Below are 24,910 nucleotides of genomic sequence, written 5' to 3'. Positions count from 1 at the left end.
GCTCTGCAATTTGTTGGGTAGGTGGCTTGGTGCAAGTCCCTTACCCTCTCAAGGTCTCAGTTTCCTCATCTGTTTCATAGGAATAATACTTTCTTAGTTGAGTTCTTAGGGGACTGAATTTAATGAGCCCAAGCATTTGAAAGCTGCTAACACAGAAAATTTTACTTCTTTCCCTCTTTAAAATCCAAAATTGATAAAAAATAATTCATTACGGGAAAGCTATCCCATTTCTGAGTTTACTAAATCTGCTTGAGAGCAGTCATGGTCTCACTTTCTAGGATGATGTGAGCATCCTTCTTCCCCATTATGAATTAACCCCTGTCTCAATTATCTTACAGAGGCCACTTCCTGACAGTTCCAACTTCTAAAAACAGGTTGGTTTTGAGCTATAAATTGATTTTTTTATTGTGATAAATTAAAATTCAATATCATCCAACAAGATACTAAACATCCGGTGACCCAATTTTTCCCCTTAGATGTTCAGTCTCTTTGATATTAAAATGGATCTGGGGCTGTTGTCAGGCATGTGGGAGCTGAAACACTGAAGAGAATTCACAGAGAGCATGGAGATGGGATAGAGGGAAAAAAATGTAAAGAGGAAAGAAAGGCAAAATAAGGAAGTGGAGGAAGGAAAGAGAACACTTTCTACTTCCTGTTTTGTGAGCATCAGAGAGTGCTGTTCAAGCCTAGGCAGTTTGCATGTAATTTGTTGGCCTTACAATCTAGCCCTGGCCTACCTTTTCAGTGTATCTTTCACTGACAACATCACAGTCCTCCCATATGGAGCCACTGGCACCCCACTCTTCTCCATGTCTATCCTCCTTCATGACTTTCCCACTGCAGAGTCCTAGTCAACAATCCCTTTGCCTGGACATGGATCCTCTCATATCTCCAACTTCAAGCCCTGACCATTTTCAAGGTTCAACCTCTTCCTTAATCAGTCCATATGTTTTCACATAGAAGAAACCATTTCTTCTTTCGAACTCTCATGATAGTTTTATCTCTTTTTCTTATTGCATTCATTATTCTTGCTATGAATGTTAGTTATCCTTTATAATAAAAGGGTAATCCGCAAATAGACTGAACTGCAGAACAACCGAACAACCAATCAAAGCGTAATATGCTAATAATATGCTAAGTCTGCTCAACCGCTCGCTATGATGTGCATTGACCACCAGGGGGCAGACAGTCAACTGGTCAACCAGTCACTATGATCGGTGTACTGACCACCATGGGGTAGATGCTCTGACTGGTAGGTTAGCTTGCTGCTGGGGTCCAGCTGATCAGGACTTAGCGAGATGGGCCGGACACGCCCTGGAGCCCTCCCATGGTCCCTTCCCAGCCCAATTGTGCACCAGTGGGGTCCCTCAGCTTGGCCTGCACCCTCTTGTAATCCGGGACCCCTCGGGGGATGTTGGAGAGCTGGTTTCAGCCGATTCCACAGGCCACTCCCCTTGGGAGGGCACCAGACACAGGGCTCATGGCTGGTGAGCGCTGCTGTGATAGCACGAGCCTCTCCTGATTGATGGGGACTGATTGGGCGCAAGCCCACAGCAGGCACAGTGGGGCCAGGATGAGTGGGAGTGGCAGGTAGGAGCTGCAGGCAGCATTGGACTGTGGGTTTCAGCCCGATCCCTGCAGGCCACCCAGAGGGACCCCACCTGTGCACGAATTCGTGCACCGGGCCTCTAGTTGATATATACATGTCTTACCTCCTATAAGTTCCTCGAAGGAAAGGTTTCATCCCTATTCACCAAGAAGCATATGTAGCACGAGTGAATAAATGAATGAAAGAAAGAACCAATGAAAATGGTAGCATGGCCTAGACAGTTCTTTACCCTATCTAACTCAACAACTCCTTTTAATAACAAATATTTTGTAATTCTTCCTTTATTGTCTAAAATGATTATATAATCTACCTATACAAATAAAGTTTAAGCAAATCAAAATTTCCAAATTATACCATAAAGGAGAAATAAAAGAATATGATTTTTGATAAAAATCATGTGGATTTCTTTATACTTAATTATAACTACAATAAAAGAATGTAACAACAGTATTATGTTTACACTTTCTTATAATGAATAAATTTGGGTTTAAGAGAGCATTCAACTCATTATTGACACTCTTTTCTTTATATTTGACATTTTAAAGAAGAGCCAAATTAATTAAGTTATGGTGAATATGAAATGGATACAGCAGTGCTATGTTGATAACTCAAATACAAAACGCATTACAGTGGTATGGCTTTCCAAAATGATGAACAACAAGGTACATCTCTCTCTCTCAGGTTAGTTGCATTTCTGGGAAATTCAGTATTGTGGATCTGGTACAGAAATACTTTGCTTATATGGTAAATAGAGTGAGGTTTGAGATTCAGGTAATATAAATAGGCTTTTCATCCACATGAGTGTCTGATAAGACATTAGAAAGTCACATGGCAAAGGAAACTTTCTTGCTGTGTGACAGTCCTATACATTGCAGAATGTTTAGCATCTTCAGTTCCTAATAAAATCCTGCATTACCACCCTTAACCAGTTAACTGCCACATGTCCAAAACCGAAACCATTCCCACACGCCACAATATTTTGAATTTAATAAAAAAAAATCCACCGCTTGCGTCTGTAGACGCTTATGGTGTACAAAGGGCTAACACAAAAGATGATACCACTAAAAATGCTTACATAAATATCAAAAATACCCATTAGGGGTACAGAATAAGTCAAGTGAAGAATATTTGGAGTAAAATAAAGAAAACAAGCTTAGGAGTTATAAAATGTGAATTTGAATTCAGCTTCTGCTACACATAGTAGCCATGAGCAAGCCACTCACCCTACCTGTACCTTAGTTGACTCAGCTATATAAGGGGGTTAATAAAAACCTCCAAGAGTTGTTTGGCTGTCAAATGAGACAAGATCCACAAAAGCCTGCTATAAACCATACAGTCCTGCTTACAGGTTAGTCATTAATATGGTAAAACGGGTAGATGGAACTAAAAGAAGACTCCAACTAGCCACAGAAACTTTGAGGAAGAACAAAGTGGAAAGTATCATGCTTCCTAATTTCAAACTATCCCACTAAGCTACAATGATCAGAACAGTATGGCACTAGCCTAAAAACAGGTAATAGATCAATGGAATAGAATACAGAGTCCATAAATATATGGTCAATTAATCTAAAACAAAGAAGACAAAAATATACAATGTAATAAGGACAGTCTCTTCAGTAACTGGTATTGGGAAAATTGGGCAGATACACATGCAAAAAGTGAAATTAGACCACTTTCTTACACCATATACAAAAACAAACTTAAAATGTACTAAAGACTTAAATGTAAGACCTAAAACTATAAAACTCAGAATAAAATACAGACAGTAAAATCTTTAATATAAGTCTTAGGAATATCTTTTTGGACATGTCTCCTCGAGCAAGGACAACAAAAGAAAAAATAAACAATGGGACCACATCAAACTAAAAAGGTTTTTCACAACAAAAGAAACCATCAACAAAATGAAAAGACAATATATTGAATGCGAGAAGATATTTGCAAATGATACATCTTGAAAAAGAGTTAGTAGCCAAAATATATAAGGAACCTATACAAATTAATACCAGAAGAAACAAACAAGCTAATTTAAAAATGGGCAGAGAAACTGAACAGATGTTTCTCCAAAGAGACATAAAGATGACTAACAGACATATGAAAAGATGCTCAATTTCACTAATCACCAAGGAAATACAAAATTTTAAAAATATATTTCTTTATTGATTTCAGAGAGGAAAGGAGAGGGAGAGAGAGATAGAAACATTAATGATAAGAGAGAATCATTGATTGGCTGCCTCTTGCACGCCCCCTACTGGGGATCGAACCCATAACCCAGGCCTGTGCCTTTGGCGGGAATCAAACCTGGGACCCTTCAGTCTGCAGGTCAATGCTTTATTCACTGAGGCAAACCAGCTAGGGCAGGGAAATACAAATTTAAACCACCATGAGATATCACTTCACATCTCTCAGAATGGCTATCATTTAAAAAAATACAAAAATAACAAATGCTGAAGAGGATGTAGAGAAAAGGGAAACCTTGTGCACTACTGATGGGAATACAGATTGGTACAGCCACTACAGAAAACCATATGGTTTCCTCAAATAATTAAAAATATAGCTGCCCTACAACCCAGCAATTCCACATCTGTGTATTTATCCGAAAAAGTCCAAAACATGAATTAAAAAAGATATATCACCAGTCCTGTGAGAGTAGTATGTACTGTTTAGTTTTCAGTGGCACACAAGATGACAGGGATACCCCTAGGTCCCCCAGGTCCCAGCATCCTGCTCTATAGCCCCTTCACCATCCTCCCTGACTTCTTCCCTAGGACCAGTTTTCCTTCCTCTTCCTCTGAGCTCTTCCCAAACCATCTGGTTAGAACTGAGGGAAGAACAGTCCTGTTTCTGATGAGACACAGATAAGGTGACATCTGGTTTTCACTGGAGAATAAATTATTAAATCAGCCCTGAAATGTAAGTGCAGCCCTTGCATTTAAAACACGGTGACCCCTCTATTATAATGGTTGATGTTCAATCCTGGGCCACTCTCTGCCTCTCTCCTGCCAGGCCCTGCGTATTCTGTGTACATTTGCCAATTCTCAAGCACTAAGTCTATTTTTTTGTGCAGTATCTATCACTGAGCATGTACTATGTGGACATCATTATGCTAACCAGATAAACGTGATGAACAGAAAGATGCACCCTTTCATTTGTGCATTTTAGAAGAACTCAGTGAACATTTCCTCCAGGGAAGAATGAATGAGCACACATATTTTTTCTTTTAGACAGTTGTGCATTTAGAAATGCAGTTTTCTCTTTCCGACTTGCTCATCTGGTCCTCCCCAACATACTCCTCCACAGCCAATCAGTGAGCCCTTTTCTGTAAAAACCTTCCTTCATATTCTTGGGACAGCCCAGTCTTGATGCCCTGAGCACTGTCAACTCCATTCACACCTGTATCTCAAGCAGCTGTCAGTTCAATCAGTGAGTCTCATTTTAGCACTGGGCTGTGACCACGTTGGGGTAAGGACCACTCATTATATATCTGTGACTCCCCAGAACACAGAGCATCACATGGCAGAGGATAGGCATCCAACACGCTGCTGCCTGACCAGGTATTGGTTCCACTGCCAACATTCTGTCCACCAGACAGTCCCTGTTGTAACTCCACCCTTTTGTCTTCACTCAGGAAAGCTCATCAGAAAGTGAACAATGGTGACAATAAGACAGAGCTAACATGGAATCTGTTCTAATATATAGAAAAGAAAATCATTTCTAAAATTTGTTATTGCTGTGGTCTCAATATTTCTGTGCACCCCTCCCATTCGTATGTTGAAATTCTAACTCTCAAGGTGATGGTACTAAGAGGTGGGGCCTTTGAGGGTAATGAGGATGGAACCCTCATGAATGTGATTAGTGTCCTTAGAAAGGAGGCCCTAGAAAGCATCCTGACCCTCCTACCACATGAGCACATAGCAAAATGGCGCCCTCTATAAGGAAGTAAGCTCTCTCGCAAGACACTGAATCTGGCGGGGCCCTCATCTTGGACTTCCCAGCCTTCAGAACTGTGAGAAATAAATGCTTGTTGTTTATAAGCCACTTAGTTATGGTATTTTGTTAAGGCAGGTCCATTATAATTAGCAATATTTTACTAGCATTAAGGATTCTAGGCCAGACTACCTGGGTTTGAATTTCTGCTCTGCCCTTAGTAGCTGTGTGACTTAAATGATCTGACCCTCAGTTTTCTCATCTGTGAAATGGTGAGAATAACAGCATCTATACTGAATTGTTGTAATGCACTTAGAATGGTGCACATAACAGTGCCAAATCAGTGATGGCTAAACCAAATGAACAAGCAAATTGCACACGGGATGGTGGCAACAAGATGCTGCATCATCCTGAGAAGATGATGCAGACCACTGTCCTCCATCCTGAGAAACAGACTACTCTTTAGGATCCTGAAATATGGATGATTTTTATGGCATAAAATTATAATAATTCTATGGAACAAGACTGTAAATGGGACAATAAGCGAGTTCAATGAGTTTCCCTGGAAAGGCACAGGATTTAGGGTTGGAAGGTCTGTTCTGAGTCTACAGCAAGTCAGGAACACTTGCAGAGCCTGTTTCCTTATCTACAACATAAACATGACCTCCCTTTTGCCTCCGTGTCCACTAGTCTGATTTGAGGACCCAGTAACATACTGATATGAAACCTTTCCCGATTTGCTACTGCTTCCACTGTCACTAACAACAGTGAGTTTATATATGACATTTTCTGCCTTCTCACTGATTCCTTTGACATAGTACCAATACCTCGGTATCTGAAAATAGGAACAGCTTTTCAATACTGACTTATTCCCTGCAACATGCTAATAATAAAACAAAATTTACTCATATAAGGATTGGGATCAAGAATCCTTTGAAATTCAAGACAAGGTGTAAATTGCTGCAAAGGGTCTCTTTAATTGGGATCAAAACATTTTTTGACAGCTTTTGGATTTTAAAATTCTAGCTATTGTCACGTTCTGCAAATGTTTCTTTTCTTGATTTAAAAAAAAAAAGTGCAGTCAAGCTTGAGCAGAAATACTTCAGACGTGATAAACAACTAAAATTGGACATTCCAAATAACAAAGACCCAGTTTTCCTTCTCTTTGATATTTAGGGCAGAATACTTCACTTGGACTCTTACCCTGCACAATTCAATCGGTCCCCTGCTGGGCAATGACAAAGGTTTAAGAAATCTTTCCTGCTTATAATCTCCAATGAAGGTTTTGTAAAACCTCTATTTATCTGAAGATAAGTCATACTGAAAAGAATTTACTTTAAGGGAGACAAAGACTCTTAAAAACAGTGTCATCACCTTAGATGTGACTTGGCTCAACACTTCATTTCTACTCATCTCCCTTCCACAATTTCCCTTCTTATGGTTGTTGCTTGAATATTCCCAGCCACCGTGAACTCACTTGCACAGAAGGCATCACACCTAACTGCTCAACAGCTCTGAGTGGTAGAAAATTCTTCTTACACATAAATGAAACTGCTTCCTAGAAACTCCTATCACCAGGTCTGGTTCTATTCATGAGTCACACAGAACAAATCACCACCTTCTACCACACAACTCTTTGGAGAGATGAACACTATTAACACGGGGCGCCCTGCTCCCTGTCGTCTCCACTTCAGGCTTACACACGTTCAGTCCCCTCCACCAGCTTCCCCAGACTTATGTTCAGGCACATTGACAAGGTGAGGGTGCAAAAGCAGGAGTTATAGAGGCCCAACGTTAATCAAACAGAACCAGAGTGGACTAAGCCAGATGGACAACATTGAACTCTGCCTTCCATCTGATTCTCCACTAGGGATCTGATATTTTTTTCCATAAGGCCCGATGGCTTTGGACTGAAATAATGATTTTACTGTTGTGAATCAAAACTAGTATTATAAGGTTTGGTGGTATCTTTATTTGGGGACAACTTAGCTACCCTTGAGTTTGTTTTAGATAAATGTAAAGAATATAAACTACCTCACTTCATTAGCTAAACTGGGTGATTAGAACTTTAATTAGCTGGGCACAGCCTACTTGGTGGTGGGGTACATGATAGAATAGCAAGGCCTCAAAATATGTCCCCAAACGAGATAAAGCATCTGATACTCTGCCTCACTCCTGTCCCTTTGGTTAGGCCAGTTGTCATGGTGATGGGTAGGGAGACTAAAGATGATGACGTAAGATCGCAGCATATGAATCACTGTGAAACCCTCTCAGGCTTGATCTGTATTACCTGCCTCCCTCCCACAAAGGATGCTAAGGACTCCATATCCTCCACGTTTCTCCAAGCCCAAAGCTCTCTGCCTCCTGTGTGTATCCAGGATCCCATGAGGCCATGTGTGTGTTAAGAAATCTTGGCTCAGCATAGTTTCCTATCCCCCAACTGCCCTGGTCTCCTTTACCAGGATATTCTTTGATTTGCTTTATCCTTTTTAAACTATGTGGTTCAAAACTGAGCACTGGTGTCCAATCTATAGTCTTCCCAGGAAAAGGAAAACCATACTTTCAGGAAGGTAGGAGAGGCTTACATTAGGCTCTTAATCTGCAGCATTCAAGCTCCTTCACTACTGATGCTAACATCTTCATTCTCAGCTCCCTCCTACTGAGGCAGCCCCAGATAGACAGCCCCACCTTTCTCTCTGTCTAGAAGTCAATTGTGTTGAGTTTTGATTTATGTCAGCTGGAGGCTAAATCCAGTTCTGCCTCCTCCATGCTGGTGAACTTAGGAAAGCCACTTATACTGAGAGAGAACCTGCAATGCTGTTAAGTGAAAAGACTCGTGAGCTAGACTGCCTGGGTTCAAATCCTGTCTCCACAGCCACTGGCTTTCAGCTAGTTAATAAACTTTTCTCTCTTCGATACCTTCAACTATAAAATGGAGGTAACAATACGCCCTACCTCATAGGGTTACCGTGAGGATTAAATGGGTGGGTACTTACAAAGGACTGACAACAATGTGTGGCACATATTATGTGCTTGATGAAGGAGCTATTGTTATGATTATCTCAAAGGGTGTTTGTGAGGAGAAAACTGAATAATGTGTGTAAAGTGACTAATATGCACCTAGTATATAGCATGTTCTCAATAAACTGACATTATTACCAGTTATTCTTATTGTGGTAAATATACATAACATAAAATTTACCACTTTAACCATTTTTAAGAGGCATAAAGCACATTCTCATTGTGGTGTGACCATTGCAGACTTCCATCAGCACTGCTGTCTTCTTCCCACACTTAAACTCTGTCCCCATTCAACACTAACGCTTCACTGCTCCCCCCCCCCCCCCCGCCCCCGCGGGCCCTGGCAACCACCATTCTACTCTCTGTCTCTGAATTGGATTCCTCTAGACACCTCAGATAAGTGGACTCCTTCAGAATTTATCTTTTTGTGACTGGCTCATTTCACTTTGAAAAATGTCCTCAAGGTCCATCCATGTTGTAGCATGTGTCAGAACTTGCCTCCTTTCGGTGCTGAACATTGTTCCATTGTCTGCATATGCACATTTGGCTTGTCTGTGCATCCATGGGAGGACCCCTGGGGTGCTTCTACCATTTAGCTGTTGTGAATAAAGCTGCTATGAGCATGGGTGTGCCCTTATCTGTCCCATGACTGGTTATTCAGGAGTAACTTTTCTTCAGGAAGACCCACTTCCACTGTTAAATCATCACCCTACTACTGACATTTTATCCTAGTATGAGTCAGAACAAAGGGGAGAAAAAGATAATGCAAAATGACAAAGGTTAATTAACTTGGTGAGTAGAGTATTATTTATACAGTGCTTGATAAATTACCTTGTGAAGTTCAGTGGAGGCGAATACATGAGTAAAAGGACAAATATGTCCATTTGACGCTCGCCCTCTCAATGAAACAGGTCATAGACTATTTTTCTGTTTCTCCCTTACCATCAATACACAGGACCCGCAATGTCAGACAAGCCCTGGGGATGAACCTGGGAGCTAATTGCCTCTGGGAGGCTGATAAAAACACAAAACCATGTCTTTGGTTCGTTCAACAAACATATTAGCGCTTACATTTCCTGGTCATGCAGTGATAGATTTTTTTTTTTTAAAGATAGAAAACTCCATTTATTCTTTTTGATTGCAGCAACTACAAGGTTCCACAGGTTAAACTCAAGAGAGTCTGGATGCTTTGACCGAGTCAAAAGAGCCCTATGCGTCTCCCTCTAGGACGCATGTCGTTAAAGCTGCCAACACACAAAGAAATCCAACTTAAACCGTCACATTGCCCACCACTCCTCAAAGCTCATCAATCTCCCATTAGATTCCCGGGACCGGGTGACACTTTTATCACAATTACACGCTAAGAAACATGGTGCAGCCGCACTGTGGCCAAGTCCGGGAAGAGCCCCCCTTTGATGGACGATCACAGTTGATCAAGTTTGTCAGCTGCTTTATGTGTTTTTATGCTCGTTTGATATTCCTGCCCAGCGCAGACAGGCTTTTAAGGGCACATCTGTCAATGGATTCAATTGCACAATGCCACGTGCTTCTTTTACTTACCCCTGTCTTCTCATCAAAGATTTTGATTCCTCCAAAGGAGATGGTTAAAAAGATTTTCTGTTTGTGTTCTCCTTTGGAACGAGCGCCAGCCACAACGCCCTGTTGAGAGGAAAGACATGGTTTTTACTTTAGTGTTTTCATTTGAAAATGCCCTCTGGTCCCAAAGGCATGTCAGATACCATCAGGCAGTGCCACCAATCAGGCACGCGCCTTTCTCTCTGCTCCTTCCAGGTTCCCCGACTCGATGAGCTTGCCTCTGCTTGACGTGGTCAGGGAATGCTTTTCCTCGCTGTTCGAACACTGTATAAATAGATATCTGAGCACCGACTCATTTGGCTAACCAAGATTTATAGAATACCTACTCTGTGCCTAGGTACTCGGCTCAGAATTTGCGATCCCTAGAGACACACAATATGGTCTTCTTGTTAATAGCTTTGCTGGGTTTTGCATTGCGTATGGTTTTCATCTATTCAATAAAGGTCAGTCATGAAATAGATTCTTAAATATTTTATTTTATTATGCTTCTGGGGAAACTTTTCATATGAATCAATTTAGAGAACATTAAGAAAATAAAAATTATTGCCAAATTATTACAGGTCTCAATTTTTGCTTGGAAAAATATGATGATCATAGTTCATGCCTATGGTTCGTAACATTTACCCACAGACATTTTGTTTGTCCCCCTACTCCTTTTCCTATCCTTCCTGGGTGTTCAAATAAAGTACTTACTTACCCGAAGTATTCCATTTATCAAAACATCTGTTCCCACACTTTCTCAAATGTTTTATAAACTAAAGGTATGTATATGAGTCAATTAGAAGGTAAATGTCATAAAAGGTAGGGAAACTGCTCTGCTTTCTGCTCTCTCCCAGGTGCCCAGCACAGTCCCGGAGGGCAGGGGGGTCTCCGTAAATTATTGTTCCATGAACATTCTATCCTGAGTTTCCTGAAGTCGATATGATGCAAATTAAGATTAAAGACACTTGCTTTTTAAATTGCCTCTGTGGTGGCCAAGTATAGGTAAGCATGGGTTTCATACGAGGCTACGACTTGGAGGATAAGGACACATCTAGGGATTTGCACTCAAGGGCTGCTGGTGACTCTGCCTTAAGCATTTTGAGGCTTCCAGCCCCTTCAGCACCATTAGCCTCTGCAGAGGGTGATATGAAGCCCAACTCTCAGCAGTTGTGGGTTTGGATTTTTCGGCGTAGTAAAGTCTAAAATAGTACTGATTTCATATTTCCAGGAGATAAAAGTCTTCCGTGCTATTCTCAGAAGAGCAAATGCTCAACATCAGTTTCTGAGAACAACTGAGGTTAGAGAGCAATCGACACAACCAGAAGGCACAGGGAGGGGCGTTCATTCTCTTGGGATTGTTTGATCATCCTCACGTTGGGTATTAAAAATACTCAGAACATCTGAAGTATACTCCTAGCTCTCTGTGATCTCAGACAAATTACTCACCTCTCAGTTCCACTTCCCCAAGTGTAAATACCTCCCTGGCATGGCTGAGAGAATTAAATAACATTTTATTTCAAGTTCCTAGCCCCATGTTTGGTACATTGCAGGGATGTAATAAAAAATAACTTCTTCTAGTAAATGAATGATTGTCCCTTAAAACATATGTTCCAGTAACTGTTTAGGTGCCTACAAGTAGGAATTTCACTACCTGGGGAGTTGCCCACTCATTCTTAAATGCCTCTTATTCTGTACTCACAGATGTGCAGAATGTTAGAGCCAGAAAAAACCTTAAAACTAATCAGTCCCAATTTCCCAACTGACAGATTGACAGATGAGAAAATGATGCCTAGAAAGTCCAGAGATGGTAGAGTTGGAGGGGAAACAAAAAAGCTGATACTATACAACTGAGCTCTCAAGTCTCTTGCGCAGAGAGAAGATATATTTCTTTACCTTGTGTCTTTTTTCTAGCAAGCTGACACATTCCTATAACCCTACCCAGGGTTCCTCCTTCAGTGTTTGGGACTGCTACATGCTGATATAAGATTCCACCTCCAATGACTGCCCAGGAAATAGGTAAAGAAAGGGACTCATCCTCAAAGCTAAGTCCTCTGTCTCTTTAACACCCATGTCCTATTCAAAGGTCCCTGAATTCCTCACCACACTGCTTGCTTTCTCATTGATTTACTGAGGAATGATTTTAAGGACCTGGGGGAATGGTTCAAGTCCGTGTCTTTGCAATCCCAGGGGAATCCTATTTCCATCTGATGCCACTCCATCAGAGACACGGTCTCTGACCCCTCCACCCTCCTTGCCAAACTCTGTCTCATTCTTTCCCCTGACGTCTCTTCCTCATGGCACTTACCACCATCTGAGATATGTATTCATTTGCTGACTGGCTGCCTTTGCCCAACAGAACAAAAGCTCAACTGTTCATAAAACTTGGTTTTGTTCATTCTACGTGCCCAGTGTCAATAACAGCCCGGAATAAAGCGGGCACTCAAAAGGGTGAAGCGACTGCCCCTCGCTCTGGCAATGAACAAGCCAGGCTTTGAACCCAGGAAAATTTGACTTTGAAAACTGTGTTCTTGGCTGGATTTGGAGTAAAATAACTTATGCTGCCAGCCCTCTTCTGCCTAACCTTCAACCTCAAGTAGCCAGACTTACACAAAGCGAGAACATGAAGTAGCCCTATCATAAACGGAAGGACTGGAAGGATAGTGTCAAAGGGAGGGGAGCCCCTTCTTGTTTAACCCCTTCCTGGGTGAGGACATCGCAGGACAGAGGGTGGAGAGGGCTACACCTTGGGTCAGGAAGATTAGCTTCAACGTGTCTCTCCAAAACAGTCTTCACAGTCCCTCGCACTTAGAATTACTGCCACATCAAACAGCAATAATGCCCGCCACACAGTAGTGCTGGCTAGGTACTGCTCCCCTTTGCCTCCTGGTTCCACTTGGCTATCACCAACGCCCTGGTGGAATAGGGTGGAACATAAAGAAGGTGGGCAGAGCAGACATACATGTTCCAGGAGCATTTCTGTCTGGGGCCGCTGGCGTTCGCTTTACATGACAAATGAAAGCAAGAAGGACTATCCACGTGATGCTGTCTTTGGGGAAATAAAACTCCAAATTTATTGAACACGTTTCTCCTAAGAGACAAGACCCTGAGTCAAACGCTGAAAAATTGCTCGAAGTCCCAGCACACCCGCCACCAGACAGCACGTGCTGCCTCTGGGTCTCATCTCCCCAGGATGATTCACTGCTGCTCCATGGAACTCACGGAGGCCCGGGGATAGCGCTGGCTGGAAAGATCAAAGATGTGGAAGTAGGTGCCTTTTGGGGCTCTGTGCCTAGGATTAGCCGCCTGACCTAGGAAGTCACATTTGGAAACCTGGAAATTAGGGAGTCAAACATTTCCCTGGGTACCCACTATGTAGAAGTTCTCTGATGTGCTGTATAATATAGCCCATACGACAATCCTGGGCTGTAAGAATGACCTCTCTTATTCCACATCTGAGGAAACATAGGTTGGAGGGTCAGGTGACCACCCCAAACCTCAAGGAACATATAAGACCTAGAGAATACAGTGATTTTTCAGATTCCAGTACTGGAGTTCCTTCTGTAATAGCACTCTGTAAAGGACGTGAGGAGAAGCACAGATGAAATAAATGGACTACACAATATACTACAGGCATGTCAAAGATGTTCTGAAAATAGGTAGGAGGGGCCACCTGCTTCCAGACTCAGTTGTGAAGGAGAACTCTGACATGAGACTAATCACGCTTCTCTCCTCATAAGGATGCTGGAGCATTTAAGTGAGCATGCACATCTGCATTTTGTAAGGTGTGCAGGGAGAACTCAGCAACTAAGTTACCAGTATTATTAGTACTAATATTGATATTAGCAAGCAATCCCATGTGCTAGGCTTAAAATCTAGGAGGGGAACCAAGATAGATTAAATGCAGATCAAAAGAGAACATTATTGCCCTAGCTGGTTTGGTTCAGTGGATAGAGTGTCGGCCTGAGGACTGAAGGGTCCCAGGTTCGATTCCAGTCAAGGGCACATGCTCGGGTTGCAAGCTCGATCCCTGGTAGGTGTGCAGGAGGTGGCTTATCAGTGATTCTCTCTCATCATTGATGCTTATATCTCTCACTCCCTCTCCATTCCTCTCTGAAATTAATTTAAAATATATATATATATCAAAGAGAATATTATTTAGCCTTACACTATGTCTTGTCAAACACTAGTCTTCTGAAGATCTGCATTTGAATTCTGGGCTAAATGAAGGTTAAATGAAGGATCTGGATCAAATCCTTTAATGACCACGAACCTCAGATTTCTTATTTATAAGACTGGCAGGCTACTATCTCACATGATCAAGAGATAACGTATACTGAAGTACTTTGCTGACCCTAAAATTAAAATATGTTGATGACAGTGATTTGTTGATAGACAGGCAATGGCTCACTCAGACTCCCAGTGTGAACCCCGTCTCAAATCTCTCAAATCCAAGAGAAAACTCTCCAAGGAAAGGCACCAGCTTCAGAGAGCCTAGCAAAGAAAGACAGAATTATTTTCATTGCTCATATGGTCTACCGTGAACAAGTGGGCCTTTTGGCAACGCTAAGAGGCATTTTGTACTTCTCTGTCTCTCTCTTTCCTGGGCAGGGGGCCAAAGGACTACTCGATCGTTTATGTTTCTGTGTTTCCCAAAGAAAGACCACTGGGACTGAAATGTCAACATTCTTCTTGGCAACTTGCAAATAATGAAACACAATTGTCATGAATCAAAGCCCCTCAAGTTCAGCAGATCTGAAAAGAGTGTGTATAGTAGGACAAACTCTCGGGGCTTTGGGAGCCCCTCTGCTATGAAGGTTTACAGATGGGACACTTAAAAAAAAACCAGAAGGGACACTTCATTGCAGATCACACACACACACACACACACACACACACACACACACACACACACACATGCGAGGTCGGCAGTCATCATCAGGTCTGATCCAGTTAACATGGCTCACATTACGTGATCCTTCAGGGAGCATAAGCCGACTCCTGCCTCATGTCCACATTGGCCTTGGTGCTTCCCTGAAGCCCACTGGCCAATGAGGCACTCTGTGATGGATGCCTGCTGAGTGGCTATCTACCAGGATGCTGGAGATGGGGGTATAGGGGAGGGATGCATTTTGTCAAGAGCAAATCTCTATTTGCCTGGCCTCAAACTCAGTAAGGAGGGACTTCGGCAAGAATCAAGACCCTGGCCTTTCTCCCCACCTTGCATTAGGGTCTCTGTGGGAAGCAGGTGTGGCTCTACCTGATTGGGGAGTTTGGAGAGAAGCCGAGCGCACATGGCTCAGTCTCTTCTGGGTTCTCTCTGCGAGCTGCCTGCTGGCAGTGAGGTTGCATTCTGGTCTGATCTCATGTGTGAGTCAAGGTCCTGCTCTGGAGCAGCAACGGGGATGAGGAGAATAGGGATGATTGCGGTTATCCAATTCCCCATAAATCAAGTGGGATAGCCTGTCTCTTTCAAGGATACCCGCTATGCCCGTGTATCTACATCATGTTTTCTAGAGCAGCACCTATCAGTAATAAAGCTGGAATTTAGAATTCTTCCTTTCAGATTCCTTTGTCTATTTGTCAATCAGATTTGAACTTGGCAGAAGAAGAGGGCTCACTGTTGGACTTCCCTCAAAGCTCAGAACATTGTTTAATTATCAAAAAGGATACATTAACCTCTTCCAAGGTGATAACCTGTGAAATCACAATTTGGATGTCTTTTATGTCTTTTTTCTAGTACACCTTACAATCAATAGACACATAACTGTTCAAAAAAGTCTGCTTATGCTACAGCAAAAAATAAAAATAAAAAGAAAGTAATGGATACGTAGTTTAGAAAATTAAAAGGTTTTAAAAATGATGATTCCTACAGTCATACTTTAGGGAGACTTAGCATCAGATATACATGTCAAACTGCTGAGAAAATCTTATAGTATAAACAAATAACAGCTGTGATCTATTAAGCAAATATTAAAGAAAAGTGTTTCACAAATACTGTCCCATTTAATACTTTTAGGCATTGGCCCGCTTTTTTATTTTAATTCTTTTTTTTCTTATATTTAAAAAAAAAAAGTATACTGACCAAGCTGTATCCTCAGTGACAATTTGAAGATAATTTTAAAAGTGCTCATAACATATTATTATCAGATGAGAAAAAAGCAGAATATAAAATTGTATAGTTATTCCAATTATATTAAACATATATGTATATTTTATATAATGTATATAAAATACAAAGAGATTATAAATCACACACTTTTAAAATGTTGACACTAATTTTCTTTGTGTGGTGGGATGAGGATGATTTCAATTTTCTTCCTTATAACTTTTCTGTATTTTGAAAATATTTTATAATGAACATTTTGTGAATTCTATAATCAGTAAAATCGAATGTTTTAAATGTATAAGATATTTTACAGAGTTGTTACTAAACCATTTTATTTTTACGTATTTATTGTTATTTATTATCTTTTAAATCCTCACGGGAGGATATTTTTCCATTGATTTTTAGAGAGAGTGGAAGAGAGAGGAAAGACAGAGATGTGAGAGGAACACATCAATTGGATGCCTCCTGCAAGATCCCAGACCAGGGCCCGTCTGGGGAGGAGCTCACAACCCAGGTATGTGCCTTTGACCTGAATCGAACCCGGGACCTTTTGGTCTGTAGGCTAACACTCTATCCACTGAGCCAAACCATTTTATTTTTAAAACTATTTGATATTATTTTTTTTAAAAACTTGGATACCACAATCTAGGAACAAAAAATTTTCTTTTTGTATGTTAAGAGATCTTTAAAAATTACAATTTTTAAATTTTGCATATTAAATTTTTTCCAGTTTCTTAGCGTTTCAATTAAAAGATTTCTTTAAAGCATTTAAAATAAGAAACCTCTTTATGGTATCTTCATGTTCCAATATCTGGTTACATATTACTTAGAAAATATTTCCCCTTCTTATAAAGTATTTGAGGACATTAATATTAGTTACAAAAATGAATAAAATTAGCTTTTATCTTAGCACTAGAGGCCCGATGCACAAAATTCATGCAAGAGTAGGCCTTCCTTTCCCCAGCTGCTGGCACCGGCTTCCCTCTGGCACCCGGGACCAGGGCTTCCCTCCCAGCCCTGGCTTCATCTGGAAGGTTGTCTAGAAGGACGGCTGGTCTAATTAGCATATTATCCTTTTATTATTATAGATAGCATTTTTCCCATATTTACCATACAGTAAAATCTATAAATTTCATTAAAAATAAAGTGGTGAAAATTTATAAAACCTGAGGCACTATACAATTTGATGATTTTACTTTTATTTTTCGCAGGCATTGCGTGAATAAGATATAATTGAATAAAATGTGAAAATCAAATAATAAAACAGGGCCAAATAAAATGCCTCCACATAGGAGGTGCTCAATGAACATTTGCTGAATGAGTGAAATTTCTTCAAAATGAGTAAAGGCAGCGATTCATCAGTGAATCAATAAATGAGTAAATAATTTACCAATAAATGAGTAAACAACATTTTTTACCATAATGACTGCAATCATTTCTTTCTCTCAGCCATATTAAACCCATAATATTTAAAGTAAAATATGTTTGCACTGCACCTTGAGCTTCATCATGGAATCTTGACATAACTTGTCTCCCCGAGCTGCCGAAACCTCGTCGATCCCGATCAGTTTGGCCTTGTACCGGACCCCTTCACCTTTAAACCTCTTTATCAGAGTGGCTTCGCTGCGATCCTGACCTAAAAATAGAGGAAAGCAGGATTCAGAGATGGAGGCGTTCAGGGCCTGTTGGCTTTGAATACCCACGGCACCGAGGTTTGCTCTCTTGCTTCACTGTGTTCTAGGAAAGTCAAACCAGTAGATCAAGTAGAAAAACACGGCAGTACTCCTGGACGCAAATTTTGACTCCCCTTTCAAACCCTGGGGCAAACTGCTTCTCCTCTCTCAGCCTTTGTTTTCTCAGGCAGAAAAAAAGGAGTTAAGATTAACCAACCCCAAAAGGGCATCAAGGTAAACAAATCAGGCAACATGTGTCAAGCACCCAATGCAGTGTTTGCTACACACTAGGTTTTCAATAAATGATAATCACCCCCTGACATTCTTAGCACTGAACTCCTTTAGCATTTCTAGCATTTAATATGACTTTGGCCAGAATCCAAGATCCTCCTTATACCCAATTCCATGGGCTGTTTCATAGTGAGACTCCAGAGTAATTGCTTTGTATCAAGTAATGACCCACGACAATTATAATAAAAAATGGTTTTACAATCTCTCTTCTGCCAACCCATGTGTGTACTGAAATAGACTTCCACACTACTTGATATGGAAGTCTACAGGCTTGCAACAGGCTTTCCCAATAGCATACTATTATTAACATAATATTTTGCTAAGACACACCAGCCAGAAATTCAAACACATCCACATAAAATACAAGCAGTAAAGTAACTGTGAACTGAGTACTTATGCATATAAAATGTTTTATAAACTGTATCCCCATTCTTCACAATAAGCCAACCATATCCATTTCCCAGATGATCAAGATGAAGGTCAGAGAATCCAGGTAGCCTATCTAAGTTTACACAGTCAGAAAAAATATGACTACATAGGAATTCCATTTTCTTTTTTAAAAAATATATTTTATTGATTTTTTACAGAGAGGAAGGGAGAGGGATAGAGAGTTAGAAACATCGATGAGAGAGAAACATCGATCAGCTGCCTCCTGCACACCCCCTACTGAGGAGGTGCCTGCAACCAAGGTACATGCCCTTGACCGGAATCTAACCTGGGACCCTTGAGTCTGCAGGCCAACGCTCTATCCACTGAGTCAAACCGGTTAGGGCTGGAATTCAAATTTCTAACCTCATCAAACTTGCATCAAACTAATCACTGTTTGGGGCATTGCATATGTGGTTCTAAAAACCTGGAATGCCCCTGCCTTCTGCTCTTCATCTCTTGAAACATCATGAACTTCAACTTCTAATATACCCCTCTCTCATGCCTTCCCTCAACAGTCAGACACTTAGAGCTGAAGGTATTAGTGATAACTCAGCCCATTTCGCTCTATGTATCCTTACGATGTGCAAAACTAAGTAAGGCCTTTCCATAAGGCTGGATTGAGAATTATTTGAGAAAATGCTTAAAATAGGGGAAAACCCACACACAACAACAACAGCTAACCATTGTACAATACTTTTCAATAGACAAAACAGGACTTGCATTTCATTCATTCATCTCTTACTGAGCATCTCTGTACCAGATGCTGTTCCTCACTGACAACAGGTAAATGAGACAAAGTCTATGCCCACGGAAGCTCAAGTTTCTGGTGACTGCAAGTAAAAATGCATTGTGCTGGGAATGAAAGAAGGTACACACTTTAGAGTCAGACATCCTCATTTAAACCATGACTCTCACCCTTGCAAACCAACTAACCTATCTACTGAGCCTCAATTTCCTTGCCCGTTGCATGAAGGTTAAATTTCTATTTCCAGAGCTGTTATGAATAGTAACTTAAATGAGATAGTATGTGCAAAGCATGTATTCAGGTGTTAAGTTTTCTATCACAGGTAGCTGCCACCAGTTTGGTGGCCCAGTAAAAGAAGCATGTGGAAGATTCCCTATGAGGGCAGGAGAGCACAAAGGAGGAAGTTCTGCAGAGCCAGGCCTGACCTATGGTCCCCAACCCCCCGTTGGTGTTTTTCCCACTGCATCTTTGCTGACTCCTAGTATATTCAAGCCTTTGAATAATATTCCATAAAGCAAATATAACACATGAATGATTAGTGAGAAATTGTAATCAATGTAAAAATTAAGTCTCCAGGATTTCAGTGAGGGCAGGTGTCAGAGACTGAAGCTATGAACAAAGAGAACATTTGCCATGATATACCCTCTATGGACATCTAGCTAAACAATAGGGCCCATGTTGATACAGGTCACCTCCCCCTGTCTCTTACCCTTTAAGACAGCGTCAATGGACGTGGAGAGTATCATGCTAAGTGAAATAAGCCAGTCATAAAAAGACAAGTATCACATGATCTCACTTATATGTGGAATCCAATGAACCATATATGTGCACCAACTTGTTTAGTCCCAGAAAAAAATCTTAAAGGTGGGTACTATTATTCAGGCATTACAGATTAAGCAACTTGTGCAAATTCACGAAGTGGGACCTGAACCCAGATCTATTTGATGTTGGAGCCCACACTTGTGGTTTTGCTTGTGTTCAGTGTTTTCAAGCCCTTTCTCTTCACCACTACGATGGATTTTTTCTCATCTCCCCAACTTCCTATAAAGCCCCATCTTTTACCTGGCCCAAAACTGTTGATACTCAGTACACTGGCAGCATTAAAACTCCATTTGAAAGCCCTGGTCAGTGTTGCTCAGTGGGTAGAGCGTCAGCCTGAGCACCCAAGGGTCAGAGATTCGCTTCCCAATCAAGGGCACGTACCTGGGTTGCAAGTTTGATTGGGAGGCAACCAATCAATGTGTATGTCTCATATCAATGTCTCTCCCTCTCCCCCTCCCTCCCTACCACCCTTCCACTCTCTCTAAAAATCAATGGAAAATTATCCTCACATGAGGATTAACAACAACAACAACAAAAAACTCCATTGGAAAAACAGCCTAAAAATGGAAGTTTCCAGCCTGCACGTCATGTCTAAAAACTGCCCATGAGTCAGACACAAAGGCAGACTCAGGAAACATTTGTCAGGGCCGGATCTCTGCCAAGGAGGAGGCTTCGTAAGAGGAGGCAGAGCCAGATCAGGTGAATAAGGGCAGAGATTAATAAGAAAATATTAGGCCATTTAGAGGAAAGTAGGGAACCCAATTTAGATTAGGACCCAGGGCCAAGCTAATTTGTATGAAGGGCACTTATGCACTAGATAATCCAGTTTCTCATTAAATGCTCCACCATTAAAAGGGTAATTTTTCATGATCACATCTTGAGCAAGGTCTCAGTTATATTAGTTAAGAAATAAATAACAGCTATCAGAGCCATAAGGCTGTACCTTCAGAGGCACATCCTATTTGAGGGTGTTAGAGAGAGGGTCAGTTTTCACGCATCCCAAGTCATCATGCATCCCCAACTTATTTCACTGAAAGCACCAGTGACCCTATGCTTCAGGATGGACAAGAGAAAGGCCACATATTTAAGGAAAAACATTAACATCATCGCTATCTGTTATCAAGCATGGACTAAACTGGTCACTGTGCCAAGAGTTTCACCTACAACCTGCCATTTAATCCTTATACAGCTCTTTGAGCTAGACTCTGTAATGAGCCCTTGATTACAGGGGATGACACCAACACTCAACATCAATAGCACAGCCTGATTTTTTTAAAATAACTGCTTTGTTGACATATAACTTCCATCCCAATGCAATTCTCCTTTTTAAAGTATACAATTCAGTGGCTTTAGTACATTCATAGTTATACAACCATCACTACTAGCTAATTTCATAACATTGTCATCATCCCCAAAAGAAGCCCTGTATCCCTTAGCAATGCTCCCTATGTCCCCCAAACCCACCAAACCTAGGCAACCACTAGTCTATGTTCTCTCTCCATAGAAGTGCCTATTGTAGGGGCAAATTATATTTCATATAAATAGGGTCATACAACATGTGGACTTCGACATCTCATTTTCAAGGTTACTGCACGTTACAGCATGTATCCCAACCTCAAGTCCTTTTTTATGCTGAATAATGTTTCATTGTATGGATATACCACATCAATTGATGGATATTTAGGTTGTTTCTATTTTTTGGCTATTATGAATCATGCGGCTACAAACATTTATGTATCTGTTTTTGTTGGGGTGTATTTTTCAATTCTTTTTGTATTATACACATGAGGGAAATTGTTGGTAAGTCCATGGTTAACTTTTTAGGACCTATCCAACCGTTTTTCCAAAGTGGCCCTACCAGCTTACAGCTTCACCTGCAAAGTAGGAAGGTTTCCAGTTCTCTGCCAGGTGTTCTTGCCAACATCCCTTTCTGTCTTTTCCGCTTTAGCTAACCTATGGACCTTAGGTGGCATTTCATCAGGGTTTTGTCTTGCTTTCTCCTGGGGACAATTGCTATTGAGCATCTTTTCATGTGCTTATTGTCCATTTGCATACCTTCTCTGGGGAAATGTCTATTCAACTCCCACAGCCTGAATTTGAAGCCAAGTGTTATGCAAACTTCCATGCTTTTTTTTTTTTTTTCAAACTTCCATGCTTTTAACCATCATGCTTTGAACCATTAGGCTCTGGGGCCTCTGGTGACCTCACTAGATACTCTGCTATAGCATTTGCCATTCTTCATCTTGTGTCAAAGCTATATGAGCAGATGTCTTATGGACAAACAGGCACATCCCATTTTCAGAAAGGGTCTCCTTGAAACTTACTGCTCTTGGTGACGAAGCTGACACCCATCAGAAGAGGAGGGGACTGGAGCACAGGGAGGTGAGGGCACTGGGGCAAGGCCATGCTGCTAGTAAGGGGGGTGCAGTTGCCTGATTCTTTGGAGTCAGAAGGTATTGCAGTAGCTCTGGGACTTCGTGTGTGTGTGTGTGTGTGTGTGTGTGTGTGTGTGTGTGTGTGTGATATTGGGAAAGTCCTTTAACTTTTCTGAGTGTCAGACTCTCCACCTGCACAATGCTGTAGTTATCTGCACTCCTCTCTAGGACAGTTAGCATTACAGGAGATAATATACGTTCTGTTCTTCGCACACTCCCTGGGACCTGGCAGTCACTCAGTAAATATTCACTGCCTGCCTCCTCCCCTCCTAATATATTTCACATTAAGCACCAGTGGCCCAAAGCTAACCGCAGCGAAGTCATACTGCCGTGGGAGTAATGGTCCCAGCTGTTAGGGAACATTTTTCTGTTTGGTTGTCTGGGAATAAAGGTGCAATTAGGAACAGGATGTTCCTTCCTGAAGGCAGCGGGATCACCTTATGAATTATTAACACGGTGCCCGCACTGAGACATCCCCCCCCCCTTCTGCATATCTGTCTGAATCACCAGGCCATCCATCTCGATGAAGAAAATTTCAAAGAGAATTTGTGTCTTCCAGCCTGTCCAACATGATTCTGTCCCCTGCTGCAAGCACCCTATTGTCTGTTATGTTGTCCAATTTAAGAACAGATTGTGGGGGGAGGGATTTCAGAGCCCATCCACAGAGAGAACTTATTTTACTAAGAATTCTACCTCGCAATTATCCAGGTGTTGATGTGCAATGGACAAATAATTATGTCTGCCGGCTGCCTGGGAGAGAATGCTGATTTGCTGTAATTACCTCGCCGGGTAGTGGGCAGCATAAGGGGAGCAGCACACTTCAGGGGCTGTTCAAATGTGCTTTTATGAACATGGTTGCTGTCATTACTGTTAACAGGTAAACTAATTAAAGAGCTAAAATCATATTCAACCTACAATTCCTGTACAGCGTTTCTATAAAAACGTTCTTCACGGGTGCCGCTGAGGGGAGCTCCAGATAAGGGGCATCTGGAGTGCACTGGCACCTTTCGTCCAAAGCCAAGTGCTAGGACGCCAGAGTCTAGCTGGAGGCTCTGAAATCCTGCACTGCTGAGCCTCAGCCCAGGGTGCCCAGGCCGAGCCAGATGACGCCACCAAAGTGTAAGGGAGGCCCTGTGGGGACCCCTATGGGCGACCCAATTCTTTGTTGTTGTTAATCTATACCTGAGGATATTTTTTCCATTAGCTTTTAGAGAGTGGAAAGGGATGAAGGAGAGAGGGAAGGGGGAGAGAGACATCGATGTGAGAGAGACACATCCATTGGTTGCCTCTCCTGTGATCAGGGCCAGGGAACCTGCAACCCAGGTATGTGCCCTTAATCTGGAATCGAACCCAAGACCCTCTGGTCCATGGGGCGACATTCCAACTACTGTGCCACAGCGGCCAGGGCTGGGGATCCAAACCTTATGCTCTGACATTGGTCCTTCTTTCATTTCCTTGACAATTCCTTCTGGTATTTGTTTGTTTGTTTTCCCCACGCTGTGTCTTCAGAAATTTTAATTAAAAAAAATCTATTATTAAAAGTGTATGGCATCATCAATAAACTCTTAATAAGGAAAGAAATCAATCATGGGCAACAGCCTGACACTCCAGAAAAATCCTTAGACCAGTGGTCGGCAAACTCATTAGTCAACAAAACTCATTGCCAACCACTGCCTTAGACCAACAAATTCCTAAAACGCCCATCCAAGTTTCCCTGGAGAAAAAGTGAAGGGATGATCTTGCCAAGTAAGTCCGGGGCATGCGTCCCACTCCTCATGGTGACTCCCAGGCACGAGAGCATGTTAGGCAGGAGGAAGCCGGGCATGGACTGTGTGCTCGCAGAGGGCTGACACGTGCTCCCTGTGCATCCCCAAAACACCAGACAGGGCCTGGAATAGAGTACTTAAAACTCATTTGCAGACTAAGTAAATACGTTTAGTAGGGAAGACTTTCTTTACCCTCTGTTTCCAACATCCCTCCTCCAAACCACATAGATAGTGTCTTATGACTTTGGAAAACCAAGTTTAAATTTTAGTCACAGCCTAAATGGCCGGTGAGGCTCAGTGGTTGAGCATTGACCCATGAACTAGGAGGTCATAGTTCAATTGCCCATCAGGGCACATGCCCCAGTTGCGGGCTGATCCTCATTAGGGGCTGTGCAAGAGGCAGCTGATCAATGATTCTCATCATTGAAATCAATAAAAAAAAATCTACAAAAATATTTATTTATCTATTTTAAATAAATAAAAAATATATATTTAGGTGAAGACTGTGAAG

The 24,910-nt window shown here is 41.6% G+C and overlaps 1 protein-coding gene across 2 annotated transcripts in view; it reads right to left on the bottom strand.

Moving 5' to 3' along the window:
* Nucleotides 1–24,910, bottom strand: part of DAB1 (DAB adaptor protein 1) — a 278,601-nt gene that overhangs the window by 114,340 nt on the left and 139,351 nt on the right. For both annotated transcript variants that reach the window (XM_079776036.1, XM_079776037.1), the window contains exons 3-4: nt 17,735–17,874; nt 10,115–10,213 (exon numbers count right to left, since the gene is read on the bottom strand). In XM_079776036.1, the coding sequence (XP_079632162.1) occupies nt 10,115–10,213; nt 17,735–17,874 (239 nt within the window). The remainder of the gene's footprint in view (nt 1–10,114; nt 10,214–17,734; nt 17,875–24,910) is intronic.

The sequence above is a fragment of the Cnephaeus nilssonii genome (assembly GCF_951640355.1).
Source record: "Cnephaeus nilssonii genome assembly, chromosome: 7".
In the NCBI taxonomy this organism is placed as follows: domain Eukaryota; kingdom Metazoa; phylum Chordata; class Mammalia; order Chiroptera; family Vespertilionidae; genus Cnephaeus; species Cnephaeus nilssonii.
This window is presented reverse-complemented; position numbering and strand designations above follow the sequence as displayed.